General features: G+C 41.4%; 1 protein-coding gene across 2 annotated transcripts in view; it reads right to left on the reverse strand.

Annotated features, from left to right (window-relative positions):
* JAZF1 (JAZF zinc finger 1) overlaps positions 1–10,183 on the reverse strand; it is a 186,772-nt gene extending 176,589 nt beyond the window's left edge. Inside the window, exon 1 of one of the 2 annotated variants that reach the window (XM_014894084.2) lies at positions 9,863–10,183. In XM_014894084.2, coding sequence (XP_014749570.1) covers positions 9,863–9,977 — 115 coding nt within the window. In that variant the 5' untranslated portion in view covers positions 9,978–10,183. The remainder of the gene's footprint in view (positions 1–9,862) is intronic. The other variant, XM_088163517.1, reaches the window with a different exon arrangement.
* Between the last annotated feature and the right edge of the window lie 16,776 nt (positions 10,184–26,959).

Consider the following 26,959-nt stretch of genomic DNA (forward strand, 5'->3'; position numbering starts at 1 on the left):
CAAAGATGAAGTATTTGCTTTGTTCTGATGGCAGGCTCTTCATAATCATCCCCCCCCCCCCCCAAAAAAAAAATCTGCCAGGAAGAAATGGCTCATCCTGGATACATGAAATGAGAACACTAGGCACAGGTAACTCAATCTCTAGACAGCTCTCCTAAGACAGAGACCAAAGTCTGGAAGCCCCGTCAAGCATGGCTGCTGAAGATAAAGCATGAGGACTGATACAGCTACAGTGTCAGCATTTCTCATCTATAAGACAGTGTTTAGTCAATTTATGAGATTTTTGAAGGTAAAAAGAAAATGCAATTATTACCAATTCTATGACTGTGTGCAAATAGTCCTATAGCACAACTAGAAAGCCTCTCTCAAGTACAGCAAGTGCTCACAATGAGCCCAGGAAAATGAAGACTCCCTAGAAAAATGCTGTGAAATGAAAGTGCTTACAAAAAACTCTACGCAGCATTATCTTCCCACTCCTCTCACTCACCCCACCACTACTTTGCCTCATGGAGCATAGAACACTTATAACTACAGTAAGGACCACAGTCTTCCTAGTTCCTCCCTGGAAGGATCTGCAACCACAAATTTTATTTTGAACACATTTAAGCTTTCCTTTTTCTTCCAAATATCACAGTAGTTACAAGCAATTTTTAGTGAATTTCTTACTGTCAGCTGCCTGGTCCATGCTGCCCCATCCATGGCACTCTGCATTTGATGAATAACCTCAGCCTGGGTACACACAGCAGCATACTTCTGAGCCTCTTCCCCTTTCTGTGCTGCCACTGCTATGGAAATTTTTCACTCCCCTTCCACAAATTCATCTTCTTCACATTAACATACTTATTAAGTGAGCAGGAAGCTCTTGCAATATGGCGCAAACAAATTTATTGGAAAAAGCCATTATTTGGGGTTTTCCTTAGTGGTTTTTTAACACATCTTTCTCCATAATCTACTCTATGCAAAAGGAAAAATAAAAACGTTCAGACAATGAAAACCTGATTCCTCAGGAGAAAGGCTCTACAGATACCCCCCCCAGAGCTTAACTGGACACACAGAAAAGCTCCCTGGTCCCAAATCAAAATAGAGATGACTATGTGCATGGTTCACTGTTATTTTCTGCATCAAAACTGAGATCTTAACAACTCTCACATCACCAAGTTAACCCAGTATAACCACCAGGTAGCAGACTCTCCTTTAACCCAACAGTAAGTTACAGAAGCCTTAACACTTCTCCAACATATTGCTACAAAACCAGGTCAGCTTCAAGGGCTTCCCTAGAAGTTTGTCATCAGATTTACTTGTATCAATGTCAATTCTTTGGTCTGAAGACAAAGGAAGCAAAGGTAGACTTCAGTAATCTGGTGTGTAGCTTTCACCTTTAAATTAATTTTGAGGTCACTTCCACAGCACTGATACACACACTTTGATGAATATACACAGCAAGATTACATCACAATAAATGACTGAAATAATTAAATAGTGCTGTTTTCAACACTGAGTGCCTCTAAGGGGCTGAATTAACATTCGTGTATCTCATGCAGTGAAACTGGATCTCTTGCACCTTAAATGTACCACCTCCGTGTTTCTGGGTTATGGCTTCTATCAGGATAATTCTCAGAAAGTAAGATAGTGACTACACTACACACTGCTGGAGAAACACATGATCCTCCTTTCCACGTTATACTGGGGTATTTAGAGGTTCAAATTTTATTCATGGAGTATTTACTATCTGTCAAAATATGATGGGAAAAAAATTAATTTCCATAAAGAACAGAGACATTTATAGCTTACTCAAGCTTTACAAAGTACTTGGGCAGGTATCTCAGAAGTGAACAAGTACTCTCTAAAACTATAAAAAGATTTTGTTGGACCAGTTTCAGCAGTGCCAGTATTTCAAAATGAAAGTGCTTGGCTTTTTGCAAAAAAAAACCTTAATAAAGAAGATGGCCTTTATTAGCACATAGTGAAATCTTTCTCAAAATGCTTCCAAATTCATCCACAATCAAGTTTTAATCTCTTTGTCCATAAAGAACTGATCAGCTTCACTTCAAAATCCCATTCAATTTTTCCCTTAAGCTGGTAAATTTCTTCTTCTATGTCTACTCTATCCTTTGTAACACAAAACGGAACATTAAAAAGATATGACTAACACTTGTATTTAAGTCAGTTCAGTCTTTAATGAATTACAGTGTCTGAAATGAAACTGCACAGTAGTAATATACTCCATCCTGTGCACTTATGAGAGACACAACAAGTGCAGTGCCATCAGCATCACTGGTGAAAAAATCCATTACCTTTGTTTATCACAGCACAAAGTTAGGAAGGAGCCTTGTAAGAATTCAGGGAACATTAACAGCCAAGAAAATATAATTAAACCATAAACTGGAATATTTCTTCTTTTCCACAGCTCTGAATATTGGTCCATCATCTCATAACTAAAGTACAATAAACTGTAGGTACTCTCCCAAAGCATTTCTAAAAGTCTCAAGACTGAATTAGACAGAGTAACAGGAATTGGTTGTTTAATTTTTAATGTGAAGTTATTCACTGAGACAGTCCTTTAAAACCAAGGACTCTTTATTGTTAAACACAGCTGATTTATCAAATCAATTCTCTAATTGTCACCATTTCAAATTAATACTAAATTCTTTGCCTCTGCCTTCCTCAAAGTGTATAGAACAGCTATTTTCTTAGATGGTTATCATCTAAATTTTGAATAACTGGTGCTTACTAGAAATAAATAAAATTCATTCTCAATGAAAAATAGCTTGTTCAAGAAAAAATAATTATAAATAAAGAAAAAAATAGCACATTCAGGAGCAACATAAAATGTACACTGTAAGCATAAGGCCTTTAGTGCTTCCTTCTTCTACATTAAAGTATTTTGCAGCTTGATACAAAATATTTCTGATTACTTGTTTGCATCTGCATTATTTTCTAGGAGAGAAGGGAATGGTAGATAAAATTGTCTCAGATTGTACAGATGTTTCTTCATCTTCTGGCATCACCCCTTCCTCAAATTATTTTTTTACTATACAATTATTTTTTATTACACAAGTTCACATTCCTAGAGAAATGATGAAGTGAAAAAAAGATAATTTGACTGGCAGTCACCTGATTATTTTACAGCTCTCATAAGAACTGGAGATTAGCTGTGAAAACATCCATTTCACCATGAAGGTAAATATGGCCCACGCAAGTGAAGTGTAATGCTACTGCTACAAGTTACCTGATGTTTCTTCAGGTTTTCATTTTCAAGCTCTTTTGTAGATCTGCTGGCATACAAGAGGAACAATCTCTGCCAGTCATGTGGATGCAGCACTGCAATGGGCCTCACCCAAAGCCACTCCAGCAAGTAGAGGAAAAAGGAAAGATCCCTATTGGCTTTATGTGAGACTTTCAATCTTAAAAATGAAAAATCAGTTTGCAATATTTTCACAGATGTTTGCTTTCAGTCCTTCCATCCCAGAAAATAAAATATATTAAACACTATATCTTATCCTCCATGAACTTGGTAACCTCAGAGCAAGAAAAAATGTCATGTCACAGAAGTATGAAAAAATTATGTTTTAGTCTAAGTTTAATGACAATTCCATTTTCCTCCATACATATTAACATATTCTACAATTTGTTACAAGACTCACATTTACATTTTATCACAATTTATATCCAAACCCAAAGAGCAAAAGAAGGCATACTTGTAAATGCAAAGGTATCCAAAAATCTGCTCTGCTCAAGATTACATGTGAGGGAAAAAAGTGCTGATTAGATCTTTTAGTCAAAAAAAAAACTTTATTTGACAGAAACACCTTCCTGAGATAGAAGGGCCTTTCTCACCATACCAACTTGCAAACCAAAGCAAATAATCAACATCCTTGGAAAATAGATCCTTTGCTGTGAAATGCTTTTTAAATAAAAAGCAAAAACTACACTTGCAGAAGTACTGGGCAGAGGACGAACTTTTAGCTAAACACAGCCGTAAATGTAGGAAGTTGCTTTTCATGAACAATAATTAGTACTCCTGCTAAGGTAAACACACCTAATTATTTGTTTATTTTGCAAGGACACACATTCATGCACATGCAAGTACCAGTCTGTCCTCTATTTCCAGATGCTGATGAGAGTATTTAGCTGCCACATCATTCCTGGTGTAAAAAGCCTTAGGTTAACATCTACCACCTTTTCAAAACAGGCAGTGTCAACTCCAAATGTTAAATTACACATTGAGCAAATGCTAAGAGAAAGTTACATGATGGCAGCCACTTAAATGATGTTCACACTCTTGCGAAGAGCTCAGCTTTAAGTGAACACAATCTGTCATGCAGACTTAGGTTTTCCAGGCCTTCCATAGATGCTGGTGTGTAGCCCCTCATCCTCATCTTTAGCAACATTCAACAGTTGGATCTTAGGCTTGTTTTATACATCATGCAGTCGGCTCCAGCACAGAAGCTGTCACCTCTGTCAGACTGCACTTAATCTAAGATGCTGCTGGAAGTCTGGGCGACATGGCAGTGGGGAGCAAAGCCCACATTTTAGCAATACCAAATGACATCTTAGCACGTGCTCACAGCCAGCTCATCATTCAACGCTTCCAACTATCAAAGGGAGGACACCACACCGTTATTAGCATGTCTGAGAAAATATTGAAAAGGACAACTTTAAGAAAGGTACGTGCATTCAGCCAACAGCTTATTCAACTACTTGAGTTCTTTGCTGGAGAATCTGGACCCTTGACTGCATAATATTAAGAACTGAAGTCACTGAAGGCAACAGATGTCAAAGTTACCACCAGACATGGAAATTCATAAGCCTCTTTCTCCCTCCGTATGACCTGAACTTTCCAGATGGATAGCATTTTACATGCAAGGTTTTGGTCCGTCTTCTACAATTATTCTTAAATGGAGAAAGTTTTATTTTTCCTGTTAATCCTATCACTTACAAAAGCAGCTGCCTCTGCTCCCACAGAAAGTACTGCTCTGTTGCAGGACCCATCCTAGAATTTGGGAATCAGTCAAGCTTGATGAAAAGCTCCCAGTTCCAACATCAATACTACAAAAAGACTCCACTGAAAACTATCCAGCACTGTGATTTCTTCCAAAACTATAATGAAATGTTCAGCTACAGCTGATCACCTTTTTTGTGCAATTACTGTATAAGCAGATGGTCTTTTTTTCCCCCTTCAAATTATAGTAGTTTCAGTTAAATACAATTATCAAACTTTACTTCCAAGTAAGAGTATTTTCAGATTTATGTTTTGTATCTCTTCCTATCCACTCTTTCACCCCTTCTAGCCTACCATCATATGTTTGGACACTCGTTTCATTCACACCTATTTCCTCAACACTTGATGAGCCTCAGGAGAAGCAGGATTGCTCATATCAGCCAAAGAGCTACACAGGTGTATATACCATGTCAGCACTTACCATGAATCAAGTGACCACACAGTGCCTCTTACAAACAGCAACCTCACCCGATTTTAAAGTATTTTACTACAAATACCATGCAAAAATTAAAATAAATAAATGTTGTTAAAACCTGGTGAAGAGATGCAGTTTGAATATTGGTTCTTCAGTATCAGAGTAAACATCGTCTTAGCAACTAAGGAGCTACCTGAATCACCACTCTAAAGGTGCAGTTCAACTGCAAGTACATTGAGGGAGAAACAAGTTGAGGGAAAGGGAAGAAGAGAAAAAAAGAAAAGAAACCTCACCAGAAGTGTGACCCTCTGGACTTCCTGCCTGGACTTGTATGAACAGCTCAAAATGCCCCAGAAGACTAAAGTGTATTTTCAGAAACACCCTGTGGAAGCAGTTGTGCTGGTCCCAACACGATAGCTGAAGACACTATGGGACTGCAGAAAGGCAATAAAGTTTGCTGTGCTGCCAAGCTGAATATTGGGCAGTTCAAAATTGGTGGGTTTGGGGGTCTTTTTCCTCCTCTCTTGACATTACTAAGGGGAATTGAGTCCATTCCATTTGACAGCCTGAATCTGGCTAATTGTAGTAAATTTGGCCTTTTGCTCATGGACTAGAGATGTCAGAAAAGTCAATCAAGCCACCTGCAAGGAAGGGGTCAGAGCAGACAAAACCAAGAGACAGGGAGACAGCCTAGCAAGGCAGGCCAAATGCCCCCCCTTCTCAGTACACTGCAGAGAAGGTAACACCACTTCAGGTTGCTTGGACAACGTGCTCGTAGAAAAAGCTGACAGAGGAGTATTTACAAATCAGCAGTTTTAAATCAACATCCATTTCCAGCTGTGAGCCACAGCAAATGTGAATACTCTGTTTAGTAGTATTGCTACAGACTGCAGAACACAGTCTCGTTGCAGAGAACACCAGTAGGGCTCGGCCTGTCTTATGAAAGACCTCAGAGCAGTGCTTTGAGTGAGCTCAATTCTTCACAAGTCTTTGATCTATTAATACAAAACCCAAAAAGCAGCTGATGTGCACCCAGCACCGCCTTGGAGTTGAATACTTCATCCAATGGCCACAACTGTCCCAGATGACATGCACCGATACTTTTTCAAGTAACCAGTAACCTCTAAGATATAGGTGGAAAAAAAACCCAAAACCATACCACTGTACCCCATATTATTTCATTACAATATGATTATTCATTGGTATTATAAGCAAAGAAAGCAACTGTTGAATTGCTCAGAAATGCCTCCAGAATGCCACAACAGTGTTTCACAGAATCACAGAACAAGTAAGGCTGGAAGGGACCACAGTGGATCATCTGATCCAATCTCCCTGCTTAAGCATGGTTATCCCAGAGCACATGGCACAGGATTGCATCCAGATGGTTCTTGAGCATGTCCAGTGAGGGACACTCCACAATCACTCTGGGTAACTTATTCCAGTGAGTAGCCACCCATGTGACAGAGAAGTACTTCCTCATGTTCAGGTGAAAATTCCTGTGCATCACCTTCTTCCCATCACCTCTTTTCCTATTTCCTTATGCTAAGTTGAGTTTTTTTCCAAAGGCTGACAAAAACCAAAAACCCTTGATTAAGGTTTGCTTCCACTTTTCAGATACACAGTACAGCACTGCGAAACAACCACATTCCTACTAGCACTCACTCCACTGATGATGTGAACAATTAACCCATCCCGTGAAATGTGGCAGAGCAGCAGCACCGCAGCAGCCAGACCACCTAGAGCCTGTGCCATAGACGCCTCCCTACACACAGCTGTGTGCAGCATCAAGTTTGTTATCTGTGCTGTAACACTGTCTGCCCAGCAATCACCCACTTCAGTTTAAACTAATAACGGAATATAATTCAATCAAGTTTTCTTCATTCCGGCAGCACACGCTGAATGTCCAAAGCAATCTATTTTTACGTGGCATGTTACTCTTCACTCCGTATGCCAAAAAATACAGTCAATTTTTATAGCAACACATTTCAGCGTGCATTTCTAGGCCTGTATGATGGCAAAAGCTGGACACTGTTTGCATCATCTTACTGAGAAAGTAATTCCAACATAAGCTCCTATTCAGATGTTTAGTCCTTTATTTCCCAGTTGCTTTCAAAAAGGTTAATCACCTTTTGGCTAAGTGCTTAGCTGGCGAGTTATCATCCTTTAGGCAGGAGTTCCTTGCACACACCAAACCATAGAGCTGAGCCTTCAAGCAAGAACTGGGATCCATACATGGTGTCACGGGTTCAACTCCCTACTGATTTTCCCAGTGTCTCACACAGGCAACGTAACATTGCCACATCTTGTATTCACAAGCAAGTTAAGTTCAAGTTCAACCTCCTGTCACGCAGAGGTGAAACATTAAAAATTAAGCACGAGCAACCTTATGTCATACCCCAGCAGTTTGTACTCAAATCAGCTGCTTATGTGACACGGCGTGCAGAGCCTCAGACGTGTGTCCTGGAAGTCTTGGCAAATGACACACTCTATTAAACGTGTGCGTGCTCAATCCATAATGCTCTAACTTGGAGAAAAGGAAAAAGTAATGAATGTATAGAATTAAATATATAATTCTTTAAAAAATTACAGTATTTCAGCATAAAGTTGTTTTGTCTGTGAAGAAGTGTCAGAACTGCTTATTGGGACTCAAACAGCAATGCACAGACCACGTGGGCAGGACTGTATCTTCTCTGACACCCTGTGGGCTGTGGCACCTAAGGGCTGATAAACCACTCAAGCAACGCAGAAGATGACTTATGAACTTCCATTTTGGGGCACTATTTCCCGTAAGCTTTTCTGGGGTAATGTGATGCACGACGTAGGAAAAGCTAAGAATCTGAGATTAAAAAAAAAAAAACCCCAACAATATCACAATGGTATGCCTGCACTATATAGAGTCATAAATTACACAGTTTTGCGGTATGTGGTTTTGTTACTTCATACTAGGCATCGTGATAATTATGAGAACCACACCTTTCATCTTGCTGACCTATAACGCTACACTAATGTAACGTTACACTCACAACTTAAGCTTCAGTGATTTTTTTTCAGGTATTCAGAGAGGCTTGTTAAAACTTTAATAAACTGAAATGCATGCTAGCTTCATCACTTTGTAACAGCAGTTTCTTCATGCTTCTAGCGAAACACTTAATCCCTAGATACTTAAAACTTCTGAATTTTTTCCCCTAGTTTTAAAACTTGGTCTGCTTCAAAGAACTAGCTCGTTTCTTGATAGCTTAAGCGCTGTATTTTATGAGCAAAAAGAGAAAGCCGGGAAGATGCAGACGGGAAGCAAGCAGCGCAGCAGCCAAGGCAGCACACCTGCCGAGGCGGGAAGGTGCGGGGAGGCGGCAGCGCCGTGCCCGGCTGCGGACGAGACGCTTCTGCCGGCAGACCCCGCGCTCCGGCAGCACGCCTGAGGCCCGGCCGGGCGCGGGCAGGCCGGTGCCGCCGCAGGGGGGAGAGGCAAAGTTGGCGCCCGCGGCCGGCCGGGAGCCGCGCCGCCCCCTCCTCCCCTGGGCGCCGCCCGCGCCGCCGAGGGGCGGCCCCGGCGCCCCTGCGCACGCTCCCGCCCGCCGCCCATGAGGCGCCCGCGCCGGGAAGGCACTGACGAGTCATCGCCCCGCCGCGTCCCCGCCCCCGCGGCCCTGGCGGGACGGGCGGCGGACGGGAGCGGGGGACGGCGGCGGAGGGGGAGCCCGCAGGTGATGCTCCGGCGCGGCCAGGCCTGGGCTCCGCGGCTCAGGGCAGCGGGTCCCGCTCCGGCGCGGCCGCCTTCTTCACCCGCCCGCCCGGCCCCGGGGGCTGCGCCGGCCCCGCCGCCGGGCGCTCCTTCCACGCCCACCGCGCCGCCGGCCCCGGGCTCCCGCACGCCGGTGCCTCCGCCGAGAGGCGCCTCCCGCGCTGCGGCGGCCGGAGCGCGACCCGTGCTCCTCGCCACACCTAGCAACAGCGCTGACAGGACGCAGTGGCGGCGGCGGGAGGAGGAGGAGGAGGAGGAGGAAGCGGAATGGCTGCCGCGGCGGCGGCTCCCTCCCTCCCCGGAGCCCTGACAGCCAGCGCCGGGGCGGAAGCAGCAGGCGGCGTGCTGTGCCCGTCCTCCTCCCTCCTCCTCCGCCGCCGCCTCCTCCTCCGGGCTCCTGCGCTCCCTCCTGCCAATGCAAACTAACTCCCCCTCGCCAGGGCCGGCGGGCTGCACGCCTCCCCCGCACCCACCCATGCCGCCGCGCCGCACGCCGCCGCCTCCCCGAAGAGCGCTCCACGTCGCCCGCAGGACCCGCTCCTGCCGCTCCACGCCCGCCGACCCTCCTCCCCCGGCGGCCGCCGCGCCCCGGCTCCCGCTGCACCTTGTGCCCCCCACCCCGCCCCGCGCCGCCGCCGCCGCACACGCGGCCCCCGCCCGCCTTGCCCTGCCCTGCCCCGGCCGCGGCCCCGCGGGCACTCACCGATGTGGTTGTCCTCGATGTGCTCGATGAGCTCTGCCAGGGTTGGGAAGTGGAGCCCGCAGCCCCCGAACCTGCAGGCGTTGGAGAAGAAGGAGGCGGCGGCGATGCCTGTCATGGTGTTACATCGAGATCCCCCTGCGGTGCCTGCTCTGCCAGGGCCGGCGGCGGCAGGGCGGAGAGAGGCGTGGGCAGGGGGGAACGGGACGGAGAGAGAGAGAGATGGGGAGCGAGAGAGAGGGTGGGGGTGGGGAGGAGGAGGAGAAGGTGGTGGTGGCGGCGGTGGCGGCGGCAGCAGCGTCGGGAGCGGCGGAGGGGAGGGACGGGCTGGGTGGGGGGAGATGAGGCAGCCGCAGCTGGGAGGAGGGACCAGCGCGGCTCTGTAACAGCTGTGCTGCCCCGGCGGCGGCCGCCGGCGGCGGGAGGAGCAGGGCACCCGCGCCGCCCTCCGCCGCCGGGGGACACCGCGCCGCCTCGTCGGGCCCCGCGCGGGGCTGCGGGAGAGCGGGGACAACTTTCCCCCTCAGCCTCTCGGAGGCAGCGGAGGGCTGGGGTCTGCTGCTGCGGCCGGCGGGGCAGGGGAGATGCTCCGGGGTGGCTGCTGGGGCCGGGAAGGTGGCGCCCGCCCCAGGGGGCTCGCCCAGCCGCCGGGAGTTCGCTCCTAACGCGTTCACCTCCACCCTGCCGGGGCGGGAGAGACCTCGCCGAGGTCTCTAAAGTGAGGGGCGGTCACTCCTTCCGCAAGTGGGGCCGAGGCCACCGAGCACAACCTTCACCTGCTCGGCGACGAGCCGCAGGCCCCGGGCACCTGCTCGGGGTAGCGGGGTCCCCCCGCCGCCAGGTGGGCTGCGGTCCCCCTGCCCGCTGAGCTGCCGGTCACAGATCCCCTGCCAGGTCCTGCCCGTCTTCGCCTCCCGCTGGGCCGGGTCAGGGGTGTCAGACTGCGGCCCTGGGGAGAAAAGTTAAACAGGAGTCGCACACATATCGCTCCCAAATCCTATTTTGACTTTGTCTCCAGAAAGCTATTCAGCAGAGAGGCTCACTGATTAATTGATTTTAATGAAGGTCTCCCTAGGCTCAAATTCGCAGACAGCTTTATTTAAAATTAAAAGAAAAAAAAAAAACCACACACCAGATCGCTTGTCGGGAAGGCTCTCCTCCCCCCCCACCCCTGCCACCTCTCTTATATATTATTTTTTTTTCTATAATTACAAGATTCTACGATATTGCTAATAATTTTGAGCAAAAGTGGAGCTAAAAAAGTCCTCAGAATCTGCATGACACTCTGAATTGTATGGGCATAAGTGGTTCCACTGATCCTGCTGACAGATTACAGTCCCAAGCTGTTATCTCTGTAAGATCAAGCATGTGCACAAGAATAAGCCTAGCCCTTGTTTCCTGTATTGCAGGTAAGGATGCTCCTAACGTTACTGTGGGACCCAAAGAATAGCAAATCCTAAAAATGCAGTAGAATGGTTGGTGAATGAAAAAAATGAGTGTTTGCCCGTTTCCTTAAAGGAGGAAAACTCTTGGAGCTAGTTCCTGGTGTCCTTTATATCAGAGAATCCATAATTTATGTTGAGAAAACAAGCTTTATCTTGCAGTTTGTTTTAGTCATTTTCTTACGTGTTCACTTTAATATTTTTCTGATGTTTTGCTCTCATCCACTTTTATTTTTCTGGATGTGTAAACCCACTCCTTTTAGTTTACATCAAAGCAAACAAAGCAAAGACAAAGCCTTTCCAGAAATATACCATGTGGAGAGAAGCCTTCTCTTACTTCAACACTCCACGCAAGCTGGAGTTTATAAATAGAGTTTGCATAGCCATGAGATGCTGAAACATAGAACTATTACACTTAAAAGAAGAATAGTAACATGGACATACGTTGGTCCACAGTATGTTTTCAAGGTTCACTGTGGTCAACATATAGTTTAGAAAGTTGGAAAACTGCTGCTTTTAGGCATTTCATGGAATGAATAATACCGAGGCACATCTGTCATTTGGTCCACCTGTTTCAAGCGTAGCTGCTTCACATTTTACTATTCTTCTAATTTCTCCACTGTCTTTCTGCTGTTATCAAAGGAATTTGCTCACTGTGAGTTGACTCAGTGAAGGAGGAGTTGTTCCTACCTAAGATGATAATTCTGAAAACTCATACCTCACAAGCTGCTGTCATGAATAATACCACAAAGTGAGTTTTGTGTTAGTGCCCTTGTAACCAAGACATAAACAAATAATGTGGAAGAGGAGTGAAAAGGGAAGATAAGCATCTTCCCCAATAAATTGCAGTTTTAGAGACTAATTTGTATAATTAAACACACAGGCCTTTTTAAGTGTATGAGTAAAAATTGTCTTGTTGTCATTCACCAGCATAATTCAAGCAAAAATTTTCTAAGGCAGTAAATCAAGATTAATCTGAGTGAGTATTAAATATAAGAATTTCATGTGGCTAATCTATCAAAATCAACAGATAGGTGATTTAGTCTGTTATGAAACAAAACTGTGATGGACATTGTGTTGTTATCAAAAACTTTTAATAGCTATTAACAAAGAGCACTGGTCACCTACAAAGAAATCAAAGTATGTTTGTAGCTGACAAGTAATAAACATTATGGCTAACCACCTGCTAGTAACATACAATGTAATGATTGCTTTCTGCTGTGTGAACTTGTCCAGTTAGCTGCAGGTCTCTTTTCATTAATTGTTTGCTAAACTCTCAGGATTTTTGTGACCCTTTGAGGTAGGAAGAGAGCTTAACTCTTGCAGCAGCCAAAATGAACTGGAAAGCCGGGAGTTACTGGTGTCCCATAGGGATTCCATTCAGTATCTTTTGATGAAATTACTCCTATTCCATAGGGCCTGTTTTTGTACATATTTGACTTTGATGGCTTCAGTAGAAGTTAGGACAGTTAAACCACTTGATATGTTGTTTCCTATGATTTAAAAACTTGAAACGCTCTCCCTGTTCTTCCATGAAGGCAGAAGGGATTTCTTCCCAACACAATATAGGAGTTTCTGCCCCTGATTTTGATGTCCAGGCTCATGACATACAGGCATGAACAGACCCAGTGAAGAATACCCCAAAATAAACTCTTCCCATCCCTGATTCACTGTTGTTGCCATGTTACCACCTGTGTATTACAGACAAAATACATGATGTCCTGATAATAAGTGGAGCTGGTAGAAAGAACACCCACTCTTCCTCATGTATTTGTTGTACTTTTCTCTAGTACCTGGGAGGTGGAGTAGTTTTACCAAACTTCTTATCAGTAGTTTATCTGATCCAGTGTGTTTTGAAGTCCTTTATTATGGATGATCACAATATGAAGAGTGTTGCTTGTCAGTGTTGGGACTGGCACTAACGTCTTTGTTGGCAACATGGACAGTGGGCTTGAGAGCACCTTCAGCAAGTTTGCCAACGACATGCAGGAGGGAAAGTTCACCAGCTAGAGGGACCTTGACAGGCTTGAGAGATGGGCCTTTGCATTCCTGAGAGAGTTCAACAAGGCCAAGTGCAAGGTTCTGCATGGATCCGGAAAACGCCAGGCACAAATACAGTCTGGGGAGAGACTGGATTGCAAACAGCCCTGCAGAGAAGGACTTGAGAATGCTGGTGGATGAGATGTCTGACATGACCTGGCAATGTGCACTTCATCCCAGAAAGCCAAACGTGTCCTGGGCTGCATCCTGCGTGGCCAGCAGGTCAGGGGAGGTGATTCTCCACCTCTACTCTGCTTTCCTGAGTCCTCACCTGGAGGACTGCATCCAGCTCTGGAATCCCCAACATAAGAAGGATGTGGACCTGTTGGAACAAGTGCAGAAGGCCACAAAGAAGCAGCTCTGGAGCAGCTCTCCTGTGAAGATAAGCTGGAAGCTGGGGCAATGCAGCCTGGAGAAATGAAGGCTTTGGGAACACCTTTCAGTGCCTAAAAGGGGCCCATAAGAAGGTTGGAGAGGGGCTTTTGACAAGGGCATGTAGTAATAGGACAAGGGGTGATGGCTTTAAACTGAAGAGGGTAGGTTTAGATTAGATATTAGGAAGGAATTCTTTACTGTGAGTGTGGTGAGACACTGGCACAATTTGCCCAGGGAGGTTGTTGGGGTGCCCCATCCCTGGAAGTGTTCAAGACCATGTTGGATGGGCAACCAAGTCTAGTGGAAGGTGTCCTGCCCGTTTCAGAGGGACATCTTTACAGTCCCTTCCAACCCAAACCAATCTATGATTCTATGAAGCATTTTCTTTCTCAGGCTTTATTAGGATAGAGCACTCGCGTATCCATATGACAAACTGCCAAAGTGCTCAGAAGCTGCCCTGTCATTTTGTTCTGTGGGAGAAATAAATGGAAATTAGGCCCAAGTGATTTGTCAAGCTGGAGCTAATTGCTGGGTAGATCCATTCCAGAGGTGTTAATAGCTACTGTAAAGGACACTTCATGTAAATGGAGCTGAGAAAAAGCTCAAACAGCTAGTAGGACACTGTTTTGTTTGATTTTGAAGAAGTTATTTTGAAGGCGCCCTAAGATCCATAGTTTAACAATCATTTCATCTTGGGCAGACTCTTAGGCACAACTGAGAGTAGGACTGCATGTGAGAAGGGTGTGCTGCTACTCAGACCTCCTGTACAAGGCTGAGGGCAGATTAACTGAGTAGATTTCTAGATCATCTGATTACCTACTTTAAAACGCATATGTTAGGACTGCCTCTTTTCTTCACTACCTTAATATCTTTGTGCCTGACTTAAAGTCCATTTTATAGAATAAAGAACATGTTTAGAGTAATTTTAATTCAGTTCTACTTTAAACTGATGTTTTATTGTCTTGGACCCCTTATCTCCTTGAATAGTCTGGCTCTTAGAACCTTTTCAATGCCTTTTGACTGCTGCTCCTTCTCATAAACCATTTTAACTAATAATTTAACATAGATTACTGGTGGTAATCAACTGCTGTAACTGCTGGGCCTTTGGGTAGGTTACTACCAGCCACTCATATTGTTCTGGATTTCCAAAAGCTAATTGTTCTATCCTAATGCTTTCCGAAGGCTTCAGGTCTGAATCTGAAAAACTTGGTAGTTGCTACACTTGTTGCTTTGAGAGTGATTAGATTTTTATTGAATACACCAGGCCCCTTTCAAATAGTCAGGAAAAATCCAGTACTTTCTTTAGAGTCTCCTTTAAAGCATAGTTCAAGTACTTCTTTTCTGCTGTATCTGTGATAGTTGAAAACACAAATCTCTGAGGCTTTTTAAAATTACTCTTGTAAAACTACATGTTCTGACTCTTACACTACCGAAGTCATACTTGAAAATATACTTGAAAATATCTATTTAAAGAAAAAATAAAGCAATGGTAATATGATATTGCAAAGAAATGATTGGCCTCACCTTCCCTTAAAAAATTACTGATTCATTCTTCTTCATTCTTCTTCTTAATTTTTTAATAATTTTCTTTCTGCTCGCCTCTGCATACTGGCCATTATCAGAAATGTCACACATTTTGTGAAGATTTCATAACGGAGACATGTCACTGCTGCAAAATAATTACACAAGTAAACCGTATTTTCACTGCTGCAAAATAATTACACAAGTAAACCATATTTATGCAGTTTGTGTCACGAGAATCCTATTTTTAATTTATACTGCTGAATTAGTTTTCTCTTGGCAGTGTACTGTATAGCTTCAGGGTGCAATGGAAAAACAAAATGTTAAGCTGGGAAAACACTGTATTCCCCACTAGTTCCAGATGCCCCAAAACAATAGATAGAAATCCTGCTTAGTTTAACTTTCTGAGAGACTTCACATTTTCAGGGGACAAAACTTCAGATAAACAAGAGATCAAACTGCCTCTGTATTTCCAATTACCTGTAGCCTATAAAAAAGAAAATTGTCTTGTTTTGACTACTTTAGAAAATTTGCAGCTAACATGATGTTATAGCATAAATTATTATTACAGTGTTAGTTTGCCCTGGAATTATAAAATGCCAGCTATTTCAATGGTCCCTTGTAAGAGCCTACAATTACATAGGTATTGAATAACCTACTCTCTTCTTACTGTGGACTGTAGTGGAATATTTTGCCAAAATCTTATATGTTGTTTCGCTCAGACAATTGGGGATAATTAGCACATCCGTTTTAATATAACTGCCTAGAAAAGTAATGCAACCTTCTAAGTTTATCTTAATGAAAGGTAAACTTGTTCTTTAATGAAGATTGGTGGTATAGAATGAAGCTTTCATTTTAATAGCTTTTACAGCATCTTTAAACTGAAGAAGTCTATAATTTTTAAATTTTTGCCTTTTCCACTTTTACTTCCTAAAGTGGTAACCAGATTTCATGGCATCTGCTGACATCAAAATTTTCGAAGTCAATTAAAAAAGACAAGTTCTTTCCAAAGTATTCTGAGATTATACTATAATTTTCACAGAAAAAAAAAATCCTGAATTAGAATGAGCATTTTTAGTGTTCTTTCTTTGGAGTAGAAGTGTCATCACAAATGTCAGAGCATCAAACTCTTATCCTCTGGCCACGATGATCAATTATGGTGCTGTAGTTACAGGGTGATTTAAAGCAGTTATAAGGCTATAACTTACATCAGAGATCTGGAGTCCAGAGACATGAGACACAAATCCCACATGATCTTGTGCTATGTCATGTTGTCCTTCCTGTTCACCGATTCCTCTACCCCAAATCAAAGTTTACTTAAGAAAATCCAAGTCCTTAATTTCTGGATTTCTCAGTAACAGGGAGCTGTGTATTTTAGAGCCTGCAAATTCAGAACAGACTTTCTTCTGTTTAGCCTGAAAATTCCCCATTTAAAAATTCTTCACTGAGCCAGGAATACTGGTGACAGGGAGAATTCTGCACTGAGGCATGGATGCCAGCAAAAATCCGCTTGCTAAATCCCACGTAGGGTTGGAGAATCTCTGGTGTTCAAACAGTCAATTACTCAGGGAATTCTCCCTCTTCTTAAAAGACATGCCTCTTCTCATTCTCAAGTTAGGTAAGGGAAAAGGCTTTGGCATAAATTTAACTGACAGCACTGGGGGTGGATGGCAGTTTCTGAAAAAAAGAGAATCAGGTAATTTTGTTAATAGGAGGTTTGGCAATTGGCTGTGGAGCTTGACACAATTGGAAAGGAGATCCAGAATTCGGAATAAGATTCATTTGCAAATGAAAGAAACGTCCATCTTAGTAAACTTCTCAAATGATCTTCTGGGCCGACTGAGCTGTCAGAAGCTGAGCTGCAAGAATATTGCAAATCACTTGCTATGACCACCAAGAGTGGTTTGTCAAATAGACATGTATTTCTTGTGACAGCTTAAATCAGAGATACAGACAGCGTGCCTGCTATCATCACATGGATTGTGAGATGTGAATATGGACACTTCAATTCAGAACAAAAGAACAAAAAGCCATCACTAGTGGAAGTTTAGATAGCTCTCCAGTTACAGCTGAAGACTTTCAATAAAGGTTCCCTGCCCTCCACTGAGCAGATTGCTACCCATAGTTTATGTGGAATCACCTAATCCACAAATACATTGTATCATTGGAAATAATATGGAAGAGGAATAAAGGAAACATAATCGTCGGAAAATTGTAGGGGAATATTAAAATTTTGCCATGCCAAAAATCCAGAATGAGGAAATCAGGTGAATAGTACAGTGCTAGGGGGGAAAAAAGGCAATAGGGAGAATATATGTGAAAAGTTATAGAAACATGGGAAAGATGATCAAGAATGGGGATCTAACACTTTCACAGATGGCATTTTCTGTATGTCGACCTAGGCAAGGGATACAATTCCATATCAAATAATATATGAATACCCACTGAAGAAAAGTGCCGAGTAGACCCAAAGGCTCCATTGTTTCCTTCAGAGGAATGCACAATTGGGAAGGCTTCAAGGACCTTTTTGGTACCTTTCAATGTGCATTATATCATAAATCTTATGTTAAAAAAAAAAAAAAAAAAAGTTGACATGTTCCTACAATATTTATCCTTTTCCTCATCTTGATAACAATGTATAAGAGTTGGAAGCTGTGAGATACATAATTACTTGAAACCCACGCCGGTTTTGTGTACGTTCTGACTTGTGCACTGACTTCAGTGTGATCTTAGGTATTCAGCATTTGCAGAATTTTGTCTGTAAACAGCTGCAGAAGCTCCTGCTTTACATAAACAAAAACCTACTCATCATAGTTGCAGAAAGCCATGGGTTTCCTCCTAAACAAACAAACAAAAATGCCTGTGCATAATGCAGTATTTGGAAAGAAACTTGGACATTACTCTTGAGAACATCTTCTGCTCTAGAGATTTCACATTAAAAAAAAAAAAACAAAAAAAAAACCAAACCAAAAGTATCAAAGGACACAGTGAAACGAGAATCCTTATTCCTGATTTTTTCCTCTATATGGACCAAACAGAACAGATACTATTTTCAAGAGCTCACTCACTTCTTTGTGCTCTTGTTTGGAGTTCAGATTACTTGTGCTTAATTCATTGCTTATACCAATCCTTTATACCAATCCATCTTCCAGTATATAACTGGACATCTAAACCACCTACCAGAAAGAAAAAGTTTGGGGAGCTTAATAAACAGAAAACTGGATTAGCTCTTTTCTGAAAGAGAATCACCAATGCATACATGTGATTTTTTTTTATTCTACAACAGTTTTTACTACTTTGTTTTATATAGTTTGGGGGTATATGAGTGTGTGGGGGGTATACTCTTCTATAGAAGAGTATAATTAGAGGCTTCTTTTGTATTTAACAGATGTGACTCCTTGTGATGTATTCAAGCACTGGCAAGCAAAGTTCACACTTTGTCTTCAACTCATTTTTGTAGCACGTTTCCAGTTTGTAGCCTGAGGTGCCGCATTTTCACGTTGTATTGTCTTGGAAGTATATATAAATATCACCTCTTAAATTGTAAATCTGAAATTGTTCTTTGATGTACAAAAATAGAAAAAATATAATTTAATTTAAAACTCTTAGTATGTAACAATATTTTCTTTCTATCTCCTCGTTGGATTAATAATCAAGATTGGCCTGTTGTTTTGATAATTGCTTTGTCCTTTGAGCATTGTCACAATAAGTTTTATATGCACACAAGAATAATTAAGTCTTTAAACTTAGTGTATTATGAAGATTAGAAAGACTCTTTCAATTGAAGTAAACTATTACAGAGCCATTAAAGTTATTGGAGCTTTCATTTTCAGAGAAAAGACTAGATCAGACTGTGCAATATGTAACTGGCTATAGCCGAACCTCCACACCTCGGTTTTCCACTGGTGATATAAACCTTGATCAGAGAAAGCAGATGGATTCATTTCCTCCATTGCTTAATTAACCCCAGCTGAAGTCAGGGGGGTTCCACACCTATGTGGTTTACATGAAGTTCCCAGCTGGTTTGCAGTGCCAATGTTTTCTGTGTACAGTTCTTCTGTCAGATCTGCAGTGTCAGACTTCACAGGATTGGCAGCAGGGAATTTATGATTCACTTTGTTTTGATTTTGTTCTGATTTTCTTTTGTTTCTGCTGTCTGGGAAAGCAACAGCCAAATTCTTTTTCTTCCTTTCTCCAGGATGTTGATTTGTTTGATAAACATATTCAAAGGACTGTTAGTACTCAGGCGATATCCTTGATTCAGCAGTGTCTTGTGCACCTTTGATCTTGCACAACGATTATGATGATGATGATGATGGCGATGATGATGATGATGATGGCGATGATGATGATGATGGCTCAATTTGACTCTTGAAAGCATTATTTCCTTGGTGATATAGTAGGGATGAGCCTTGAGAAGGGTCTGCATGCCATGTTTTCCCACCTCCCTATGATGCATCTGGGACAAAAAAAAAGTGAGAGGAAAAGAAGATCCCTGGAGAACCACAGGAGGCTAGTGTAGGTGTAATGTAGTGTAGGAATATTTCTCTTGCTGCTTCAAATGAGTTGCCTTAATTGGCCAGGACAAATCTAGTCCAGAAAAAAGCTCAGTTTATTAGTCTACAAGAGGTGCAGACAGTTTCGTAAAGGAGAAGAAATTGTCTTTTATTTTATTCACCACTGTTGAAGTTCCAGAGGGAAGCATTTGGCATGGTACTGAGTTTTAAGGACTTTAGTGAATCTTAAGACTAGTTATCCCTGAAAACAAGTGTTAGTATTGATTTAAGCATGTTACCGTATCCCTTCTTCATTTTACAAAGTAGACTTGTTCAGGTTACTTTCAGGTGAGAGGTCTATTTCATAGAAAGCTCCAGGCTAAATCTATTTCTGGAGCCATCAGGCCAGACTGATGCTTCTCATGCTTAACTTTCTGCTCTCACCACAGCACCTACATAATCATAATCAGCAGATTTAATTTGGCTGGACAAGATAAGTAAGTCAAAACCATCATTGCTCAAGCAAATTGTTTGAATATCCTTCACTGCAGGGAAGCTGCCTCTACTTAATGAGTGATGCTGCTCAATTCTGTCAGAACTGTTCATTTGCAGAACAGGAGCAGAAGTGCAAAGAGTGTCATATCTTCATTACCAACATTTTTTGCTGGAATAATAGAAGCTTTGGGGACACTTCTAATTCCCTTTAAAGTTTGACACTTATGTCCTTTTTTACTTCCGGCAGTGTGTGGGAGGAGTTAGGTCCCACACTGGCAGTAGTTGTTAGTGCTTTATTAAGGACCATAAACTGTCGACTTGAAGTACACGATTTCCTTACTGCCGAGTGATAATTGATTGTTAATTATTACTCAATACTCTTTTTATTACCATATGTTACCTAGTGTTTTTTCATTTCAGTTTTGAGGCTGTATGGGGACAGTTAACACACAGTCTTTTGGCCAGAGTGCTCTCTGACCCACATTATTTTGTTTGTGGATAGAAAAGAAACATTCTAGCATCTCCTCCTAGAAGTGGATTACAAAATGCCGCCTTGGATCACAACATGATTTTGTTTATTTTGCTACTAAAATAGTATGAGGCACCCTTTGGAGGGTAGTATTCTTGCCTGGCTGAGCATTTCCAGTGGCCAGATTGTCACCTTACTCAGACTACCTGCTGGTATCCCTATGTTTAATGTGTATAAATGATTAGAGAGTACACATTCAGTGTCATTTTTACCCCTTTTCCACACTCAGTGACCAAGCTGGCTTTATTAGTAGCAGGAGAAAGTGGTTGTGTTGGATAAGGACCAGCAATTGGATAAGGCAGGAGCAAGGTGGTACAACAACTGGAAGAGATAATGATGTTTTCTTTCTAAGTGATTTCAGAAGATTTTGGACACCTAGCTGCTCATTCTCTTGTCTTGACTCTCTTGTCATCAGGGACAGAAGTTGCCTGTTCAAGGATGGCAAGGCTATATTTTTTGGGACAGTATCAATCTCATTCTATTAAGACACATGAGCCCATGGCACAGAGATCACAGTGCAAAGGGGTGCAGCTAACTAGTACAAAGTAGTTTGTGAAGTGTCATAAATCAGAAGAGCAGTGAGTGCTGTAATCTGTTCTACACTCTGGTCATTTTATGTAGACTACTCTGTTGGAAAACTAATGTGTAACAATTTGGAGGCACTGCAGAAAAAATAGGTGGTTTTGGTATTTGGTATTTGTATTTGGTAAAATTGGTATTGGTCGGCACTGTCTGACTTCTGTTTGCTGGAGTAATTTTTAGCTCTTAGTTGTGATCTGGAAAACCATCAATGACCAGAGTTCTACTTAGCTGAGATATTTACTCCAGCTCCATGATATACTAAATCACCTGAGGCAAGGTGAGGTGCTTGGCTTGAAACCCATCTTTTTTTAGTGTTTGCAGATCCCTTAGAGCTTTTTGAGGGACAAACATCTTGTTTCTTCCTTAGACTCACCAGAAGTAGCATAAGGATTCACTGGCATATCTAAATTTAAAGTGAGCTGGGAGTGAATGGTCTAAGGAATGAGTCAGTCTTCTCGAGGGCCCATGGCTATTGGATCTTCTTTCCCTGGCTTGTAGTAGGTACTATATTTCAGGACTACCCTTTTTTCCCTTGCTTGTAGAAACTGAATATTGCTTGAGCAGGGATGTGAGGTTTGGGATTCTGGAAATTATTAATAAAGTCAGGTTTTTTATGTTTCTTCTATACACACAGATTATATACACATACATTATATACACACACATTACATATATATGTATTAAAATATGCACATATACACACATACATATACATGTTTACATTATTTGTGATAGGATTTTGATAGTTAAGCTTATTTCTTTAGTGGAGTGCTTGGGCTTTTGGACAGCATCGACAAGAATGAACCTGCCATTTAACCTAACAAGGAGAGGGGATCATAGTTTGCAATTCTGGACTGCAAAACAGTGCCTTGTTCCACCTCATTGTGCTAACTAGAGAGCCACAAAATAATCCTATTAGAAGGCTTCAATAATGTCAGAGGCTTGGAGAATTTAAAAAAGAAAAGAGATGCATTGTTTCTATATAGCAAAAAGTTGAGGGGTGGAATTTATACTTAATTATTTACAAATCTATACAAAACATAACAAATCTAGTTTGTTGATTTAGGTTTATATATGTGCCTAATACAGAGGAAACACATCTTAGTGATTGTCTTTCTGAAAATGTTTTTTTTCTTTTCTAATAAAAAATTATTTATGCATTGTCTAAAACCCTTAAAAAAAACGAAGTAGCTGAATCTCTGCAAACAGCAATTTAGTTCACCTACAGCTGAAGCTGTTCCTTTTCAATGCCATCTCAAACAAAAGAAAAGCAATCAGGTTGCATGGTCATGAAGCAATTCGTTACAGCTGCACAACTTTAGTAGTGGGAATGGGTGTTTCCTTCCAAATATGATGCTTCCTTCTCTGAAAATGAAACTGGGGGATGAGGAGGCATTTACTAGGCCTGATTTATTCAGAAATGCAACTCAGTTTCTAAAAATTAACTTTTGTGGCTTTAGGACAATTTTTTTTGTTGACATTGCTGTTTTCAGTAAACTACTTAAAGTGTATATAGTTAAAGATTTGAGATTATCTAAAAGTTTCCAACCAGGAATTTGTACTGACCTAAATACATTGTGGATTTTTTTCCTAAACTCATTTAACTCAAGCCAATGCAACTCCTTTGTACAAAAAAATCTTTGTATAATCACTTAACAAGAACAGGCATTAATAAGTACCCAGGCAAGGTGCAATATCCTTTAGAAATCTTTTCATTCTAAAATGAATGGAGGCTAGATTACTAGTGTGATCAGAAAGAGAAAAAGGCATTAGAGAAGTAAAATAAAGAACACATACAGAAGCCAGGATTCTGCCTATAGAAAATATCTATAGTACTATCTCAATCCCAGCTGCAAATATCTGTAATATTATTCTGGCCCCATTTAAATCACTGAGAGGGATGCATGAATAATAATCAAAGCAGCAAAGAAATCTCTTCAAATAAAATTTTGAAGTTGTGTAAGGAAAGGTTTAGGTTGATATTAGCAAAAAGATCTTCATCCAGAGGGCGTTTGGACACTGGAACAAGAAGTGGTCACAGCACCAAGCCTGACAGAATTCCAGAAGCATTTGGAAAATATTCCCAGGCACATGGTTTGACTCTTGGGGATGATCCTGTGCTGGGCCAGGAGTTGGACTTGATGATCCTTGTGGATCAGTTCCAAATCAGGATAATCTGTGAGTCCATGAAAATCTCCTGAACCTTCTTGACTTTTTCAAAAAGGCAGTGTTAAAGGATCCTGATTCATTGCTAAGCTGAATGATAATAAATAAAAATAAAAATAAAAATAAATATGGGAGAAAAATAGTGATTTCCCCCAAAACACAACACCCAGCCCCATCAACAACCATTTCTGGCTTTATTCCACTATATGAAGTTTTACAAAAGTTTAATCTGCTGTATTATATCCACCCCAAACTGTCCTGCAGTTGCAAACCTCTACTTACACCTTTATTTGGTATAAAAATGGTTTGGTTTTCATTTGGTTAAAGTAGCTGATGTAACACAAACTGAAATATGCTCAGCCTGGACCAGATTAAGCTTGATTTCACCACTTCTTGCACAAGGTAATTTATATCATTTAAGAAAAGGGCTCCCTCTCACAGCTGAGATAATTATCCTTGGAAGAATAGTAACCACAAAACTGAAAGCAAGCTCTTCAGACAGACCTCTGCAGAGGCAAGAAGCCATCTTATCTTAGAAGGAAATAAACTTCAGAATGGGCCTTCTCTCCATAAGGGAATACTCTGCCTTGTCACTGCCAGCCCACATTACTGAACATTGGTGGTTTTTTGGTTTCGTTTGTTATGTGTGGTAACTGTATGAACATTCACTCTGTGTATTCTGGAATAATGGTGTGGTTAATGCTAATTTCCCAAACACTTAATGGCTTCTTAAATAATTGGAGTGTTTTCAGAGTTTGGCACTTAGTTTCTGCCTTCAACACACAAAAGCACCTACAGTATGCATGACTTTTCACCCAGAATTACATGTGCGTGCAGTTTAAGAGCCACAAATATCTCCTTTTTTTCACCCCTCAGATGCAATCAATTATTTAAAGGAATATTGAATTTAAAATTGCAATTAAAATAATGGCATAAAAGTAACAAGGCTCTAAAATTGAAAGTCTAATCAAGACAATACTACTCGGAATGCAAAGCATTTTTGCCTTTCCTCTCTCTCTCTCTCTCATATACATATATATGTAAGCATATGTAGTACATGTATGGTATAGAAGAATGTGTAACAGCCTTTACTTGTTACTTGTGAGTTTTTGACTCTCTAGTAAAAGGATGCTGACACAGCGTGGTGGATTCAGCAGAGGGCAACCAAGATGATCAGGGACTGCTGTACACAATGTGCAGGGAGAGACTTTCTTCAATCAGCAGAAGAGAAAGCTACAAGGGGATCTTCCTACTCTCCCAACCCACAGCATGGCAGCAAAGCCAGACCCTTCTCAGTGGTATACAGGGACAGGAAAAGTGGAAACAGACACAAATCAGATAATGGGAAATACTGATTCAATATTAGGAAAATCTTCTTCACCATGAGGGTGGTCAGGCTTTGGAACTGGTGCCCAGAGAGGGTGGGCAATCTCCATCCGTCTGAGAGAGCCTGAACTTGGCTGGAAAAAGCTCCAAGAAACCTGCTCTTGGTTGGGTACTGGGCTAAGCAGAGACCCCTTCTCATCTAAATTATTCTGTGATTTTGTGGTTTTAATGATGCATAACACACTCCTCTATGCATATTCTAAGCCATAGTAATTAGGCAGTTCTAGCCACATTTTCTCTTCTTGAAAAGTTTTTTAAAATCTCCAAAACTGAAAAAAACTTCACTACAGAGTAAAGCTGACGCGGGAAAAATTATGAGCAATGGTTGACAACATACAGCATTAGATTTAGAAGTATGGTTATTATTTTTAAAACTCCTGCTATGAGTCATATTTATTAAAGTTACTTTTATCAGTCTGTTACTGACACAGGTGATGGCACCATTCAAGTTATCTGGCCAAGGCTCCTTTCATGAAATACTATTTTCCTTCAGAAAACATTTTTCTTTTCTTTCCAATTAAAAAGCTGGCCCATGGAATTTTGAGATGTCTGTTGAAATAGTATGTTTAGTGTACTTCACATTCCTTAAGTGTTGTTCATGCTTGTAGTCCTTGGAAACCATGGGAGTTTGGGTTGCACTGTGGCCTAAGAATATCAGTTTGAACATTTTGTAAGCATAGATTCTTGCCTTTTATATTTTCATTGCAAGTTCCTGTTTAAACTATAATCCTGACAGGTTTTCTGAAGAAAATAAGACTATTTCTTGTGGCATATGTATATTTGAATGGTCTTCTGTAATATGGAAACTGGGCTATAAATGTATTGAGTAAAGCCTTATTGACCTTCAGGATTTGCCAAATGGCTATCCTGAATTTCATAGACTAGTACCTTTAACGTCCTAATTTCTTCACCTAAGAATGACAATACGATTGAAGCAAAAATTGTAATTTACTATGAGTAAGTTATATAAATTTCCAGTGAATTCAAGACCCATGGGTTCTTTCAGCCTCTATGCTGAAACATATTTTAAATATGTAGGGTCTTAAATATTTTTCTTTGGTTTGTTTTTTGTTGGGGCTTAAATGTGGCTTCATTTTTGTGTCCGAGGTTTTGAAGATAACTGATGATGCATAAATTGTTCTGTGAACCTTTTTTGGTTTTTTGGATTTGCATATAGCAAACTTTACCTTCACTTTAAAAAGAATGAAGCTTTACTGTTGAAGAATATGGTCCGTTTTTGCATCGAGATGGGTGAAAAGAATAAACAGAAAAATGTATTGATGTAATCCCTGCATGTGAGATAACTTGAGCATATTCAGTGTCGGAGGGGCAAGAGCAGGTAACACAGGAACAGCCATTATTCAGCTGGTTTCCCAAGGACAGCAGGGGGTACTGCAAACTCAGGTTTGTCTGAGTGGCTCAGAGCAAAAAAAACCTCCACTGTTACCGAGAACTGCTTTTCTGCAGATGGGTTTAAGTCCATCTTGACAAGTGTTGGCAAAGACACCAATCCCTGAAAAATATTGTCCTCTATTTATCTACAGGATAGCTGTTGCACTACACTCCTGGCTATACTGACTGCCTTGACAGCATGCCTGAAAATCCTATGGGAATAGTTAAATCTGTACAGAACTTTGGCCTCTCTTGCTGCATATGTCAGAGAGTTCAAAACTTTATGTGTTAAGTCTCTTTTTTTGGCTCCTTCGACTCTCATATCGCCTAGACGGAACAGAAAGCACCAAAAGAACAAAGTAGCCTTGTTGTTCTGGCTTGACTCAGATTAGTAAATTATACCTCACTTGCAGTTCTTAACAAATAACACCCACACATAAATGCTAACTTTATTCTCTCTGCATTGCTTTCTTGAAATATGAGTTTATTAAATCAAGCTTTGCCTTTCTATATATGTTTATAAAATACACCTCACGGATACATAACCAAGAACTTGTAAAGTACATCTGTTTATTGTAAATTATTTGTACAATCAGGTGTTCCATCTTATTCTGAAAGGAGTGGATTGCAAATTTGTGGCATGAAATTACTTATGAAATAATAAAATTATAAGCTC

The sequence above is a fragment of the Sturnus vulgaris genome, chromosome 1 (genome assembly GCF_052056855.1).
Source record: "Sturnus vulgaris isolate bStuVul1 chromosome 1, bStuVul1.hap1, whole genome shotgun sequence".
In the NCBI taxonomy this organism is placed as follows: Eukaryota; Metazoa; Chordata; class Aves; order Passeriformes; family Sturnidae; genus Sturnus; species Sturnus vulgaris.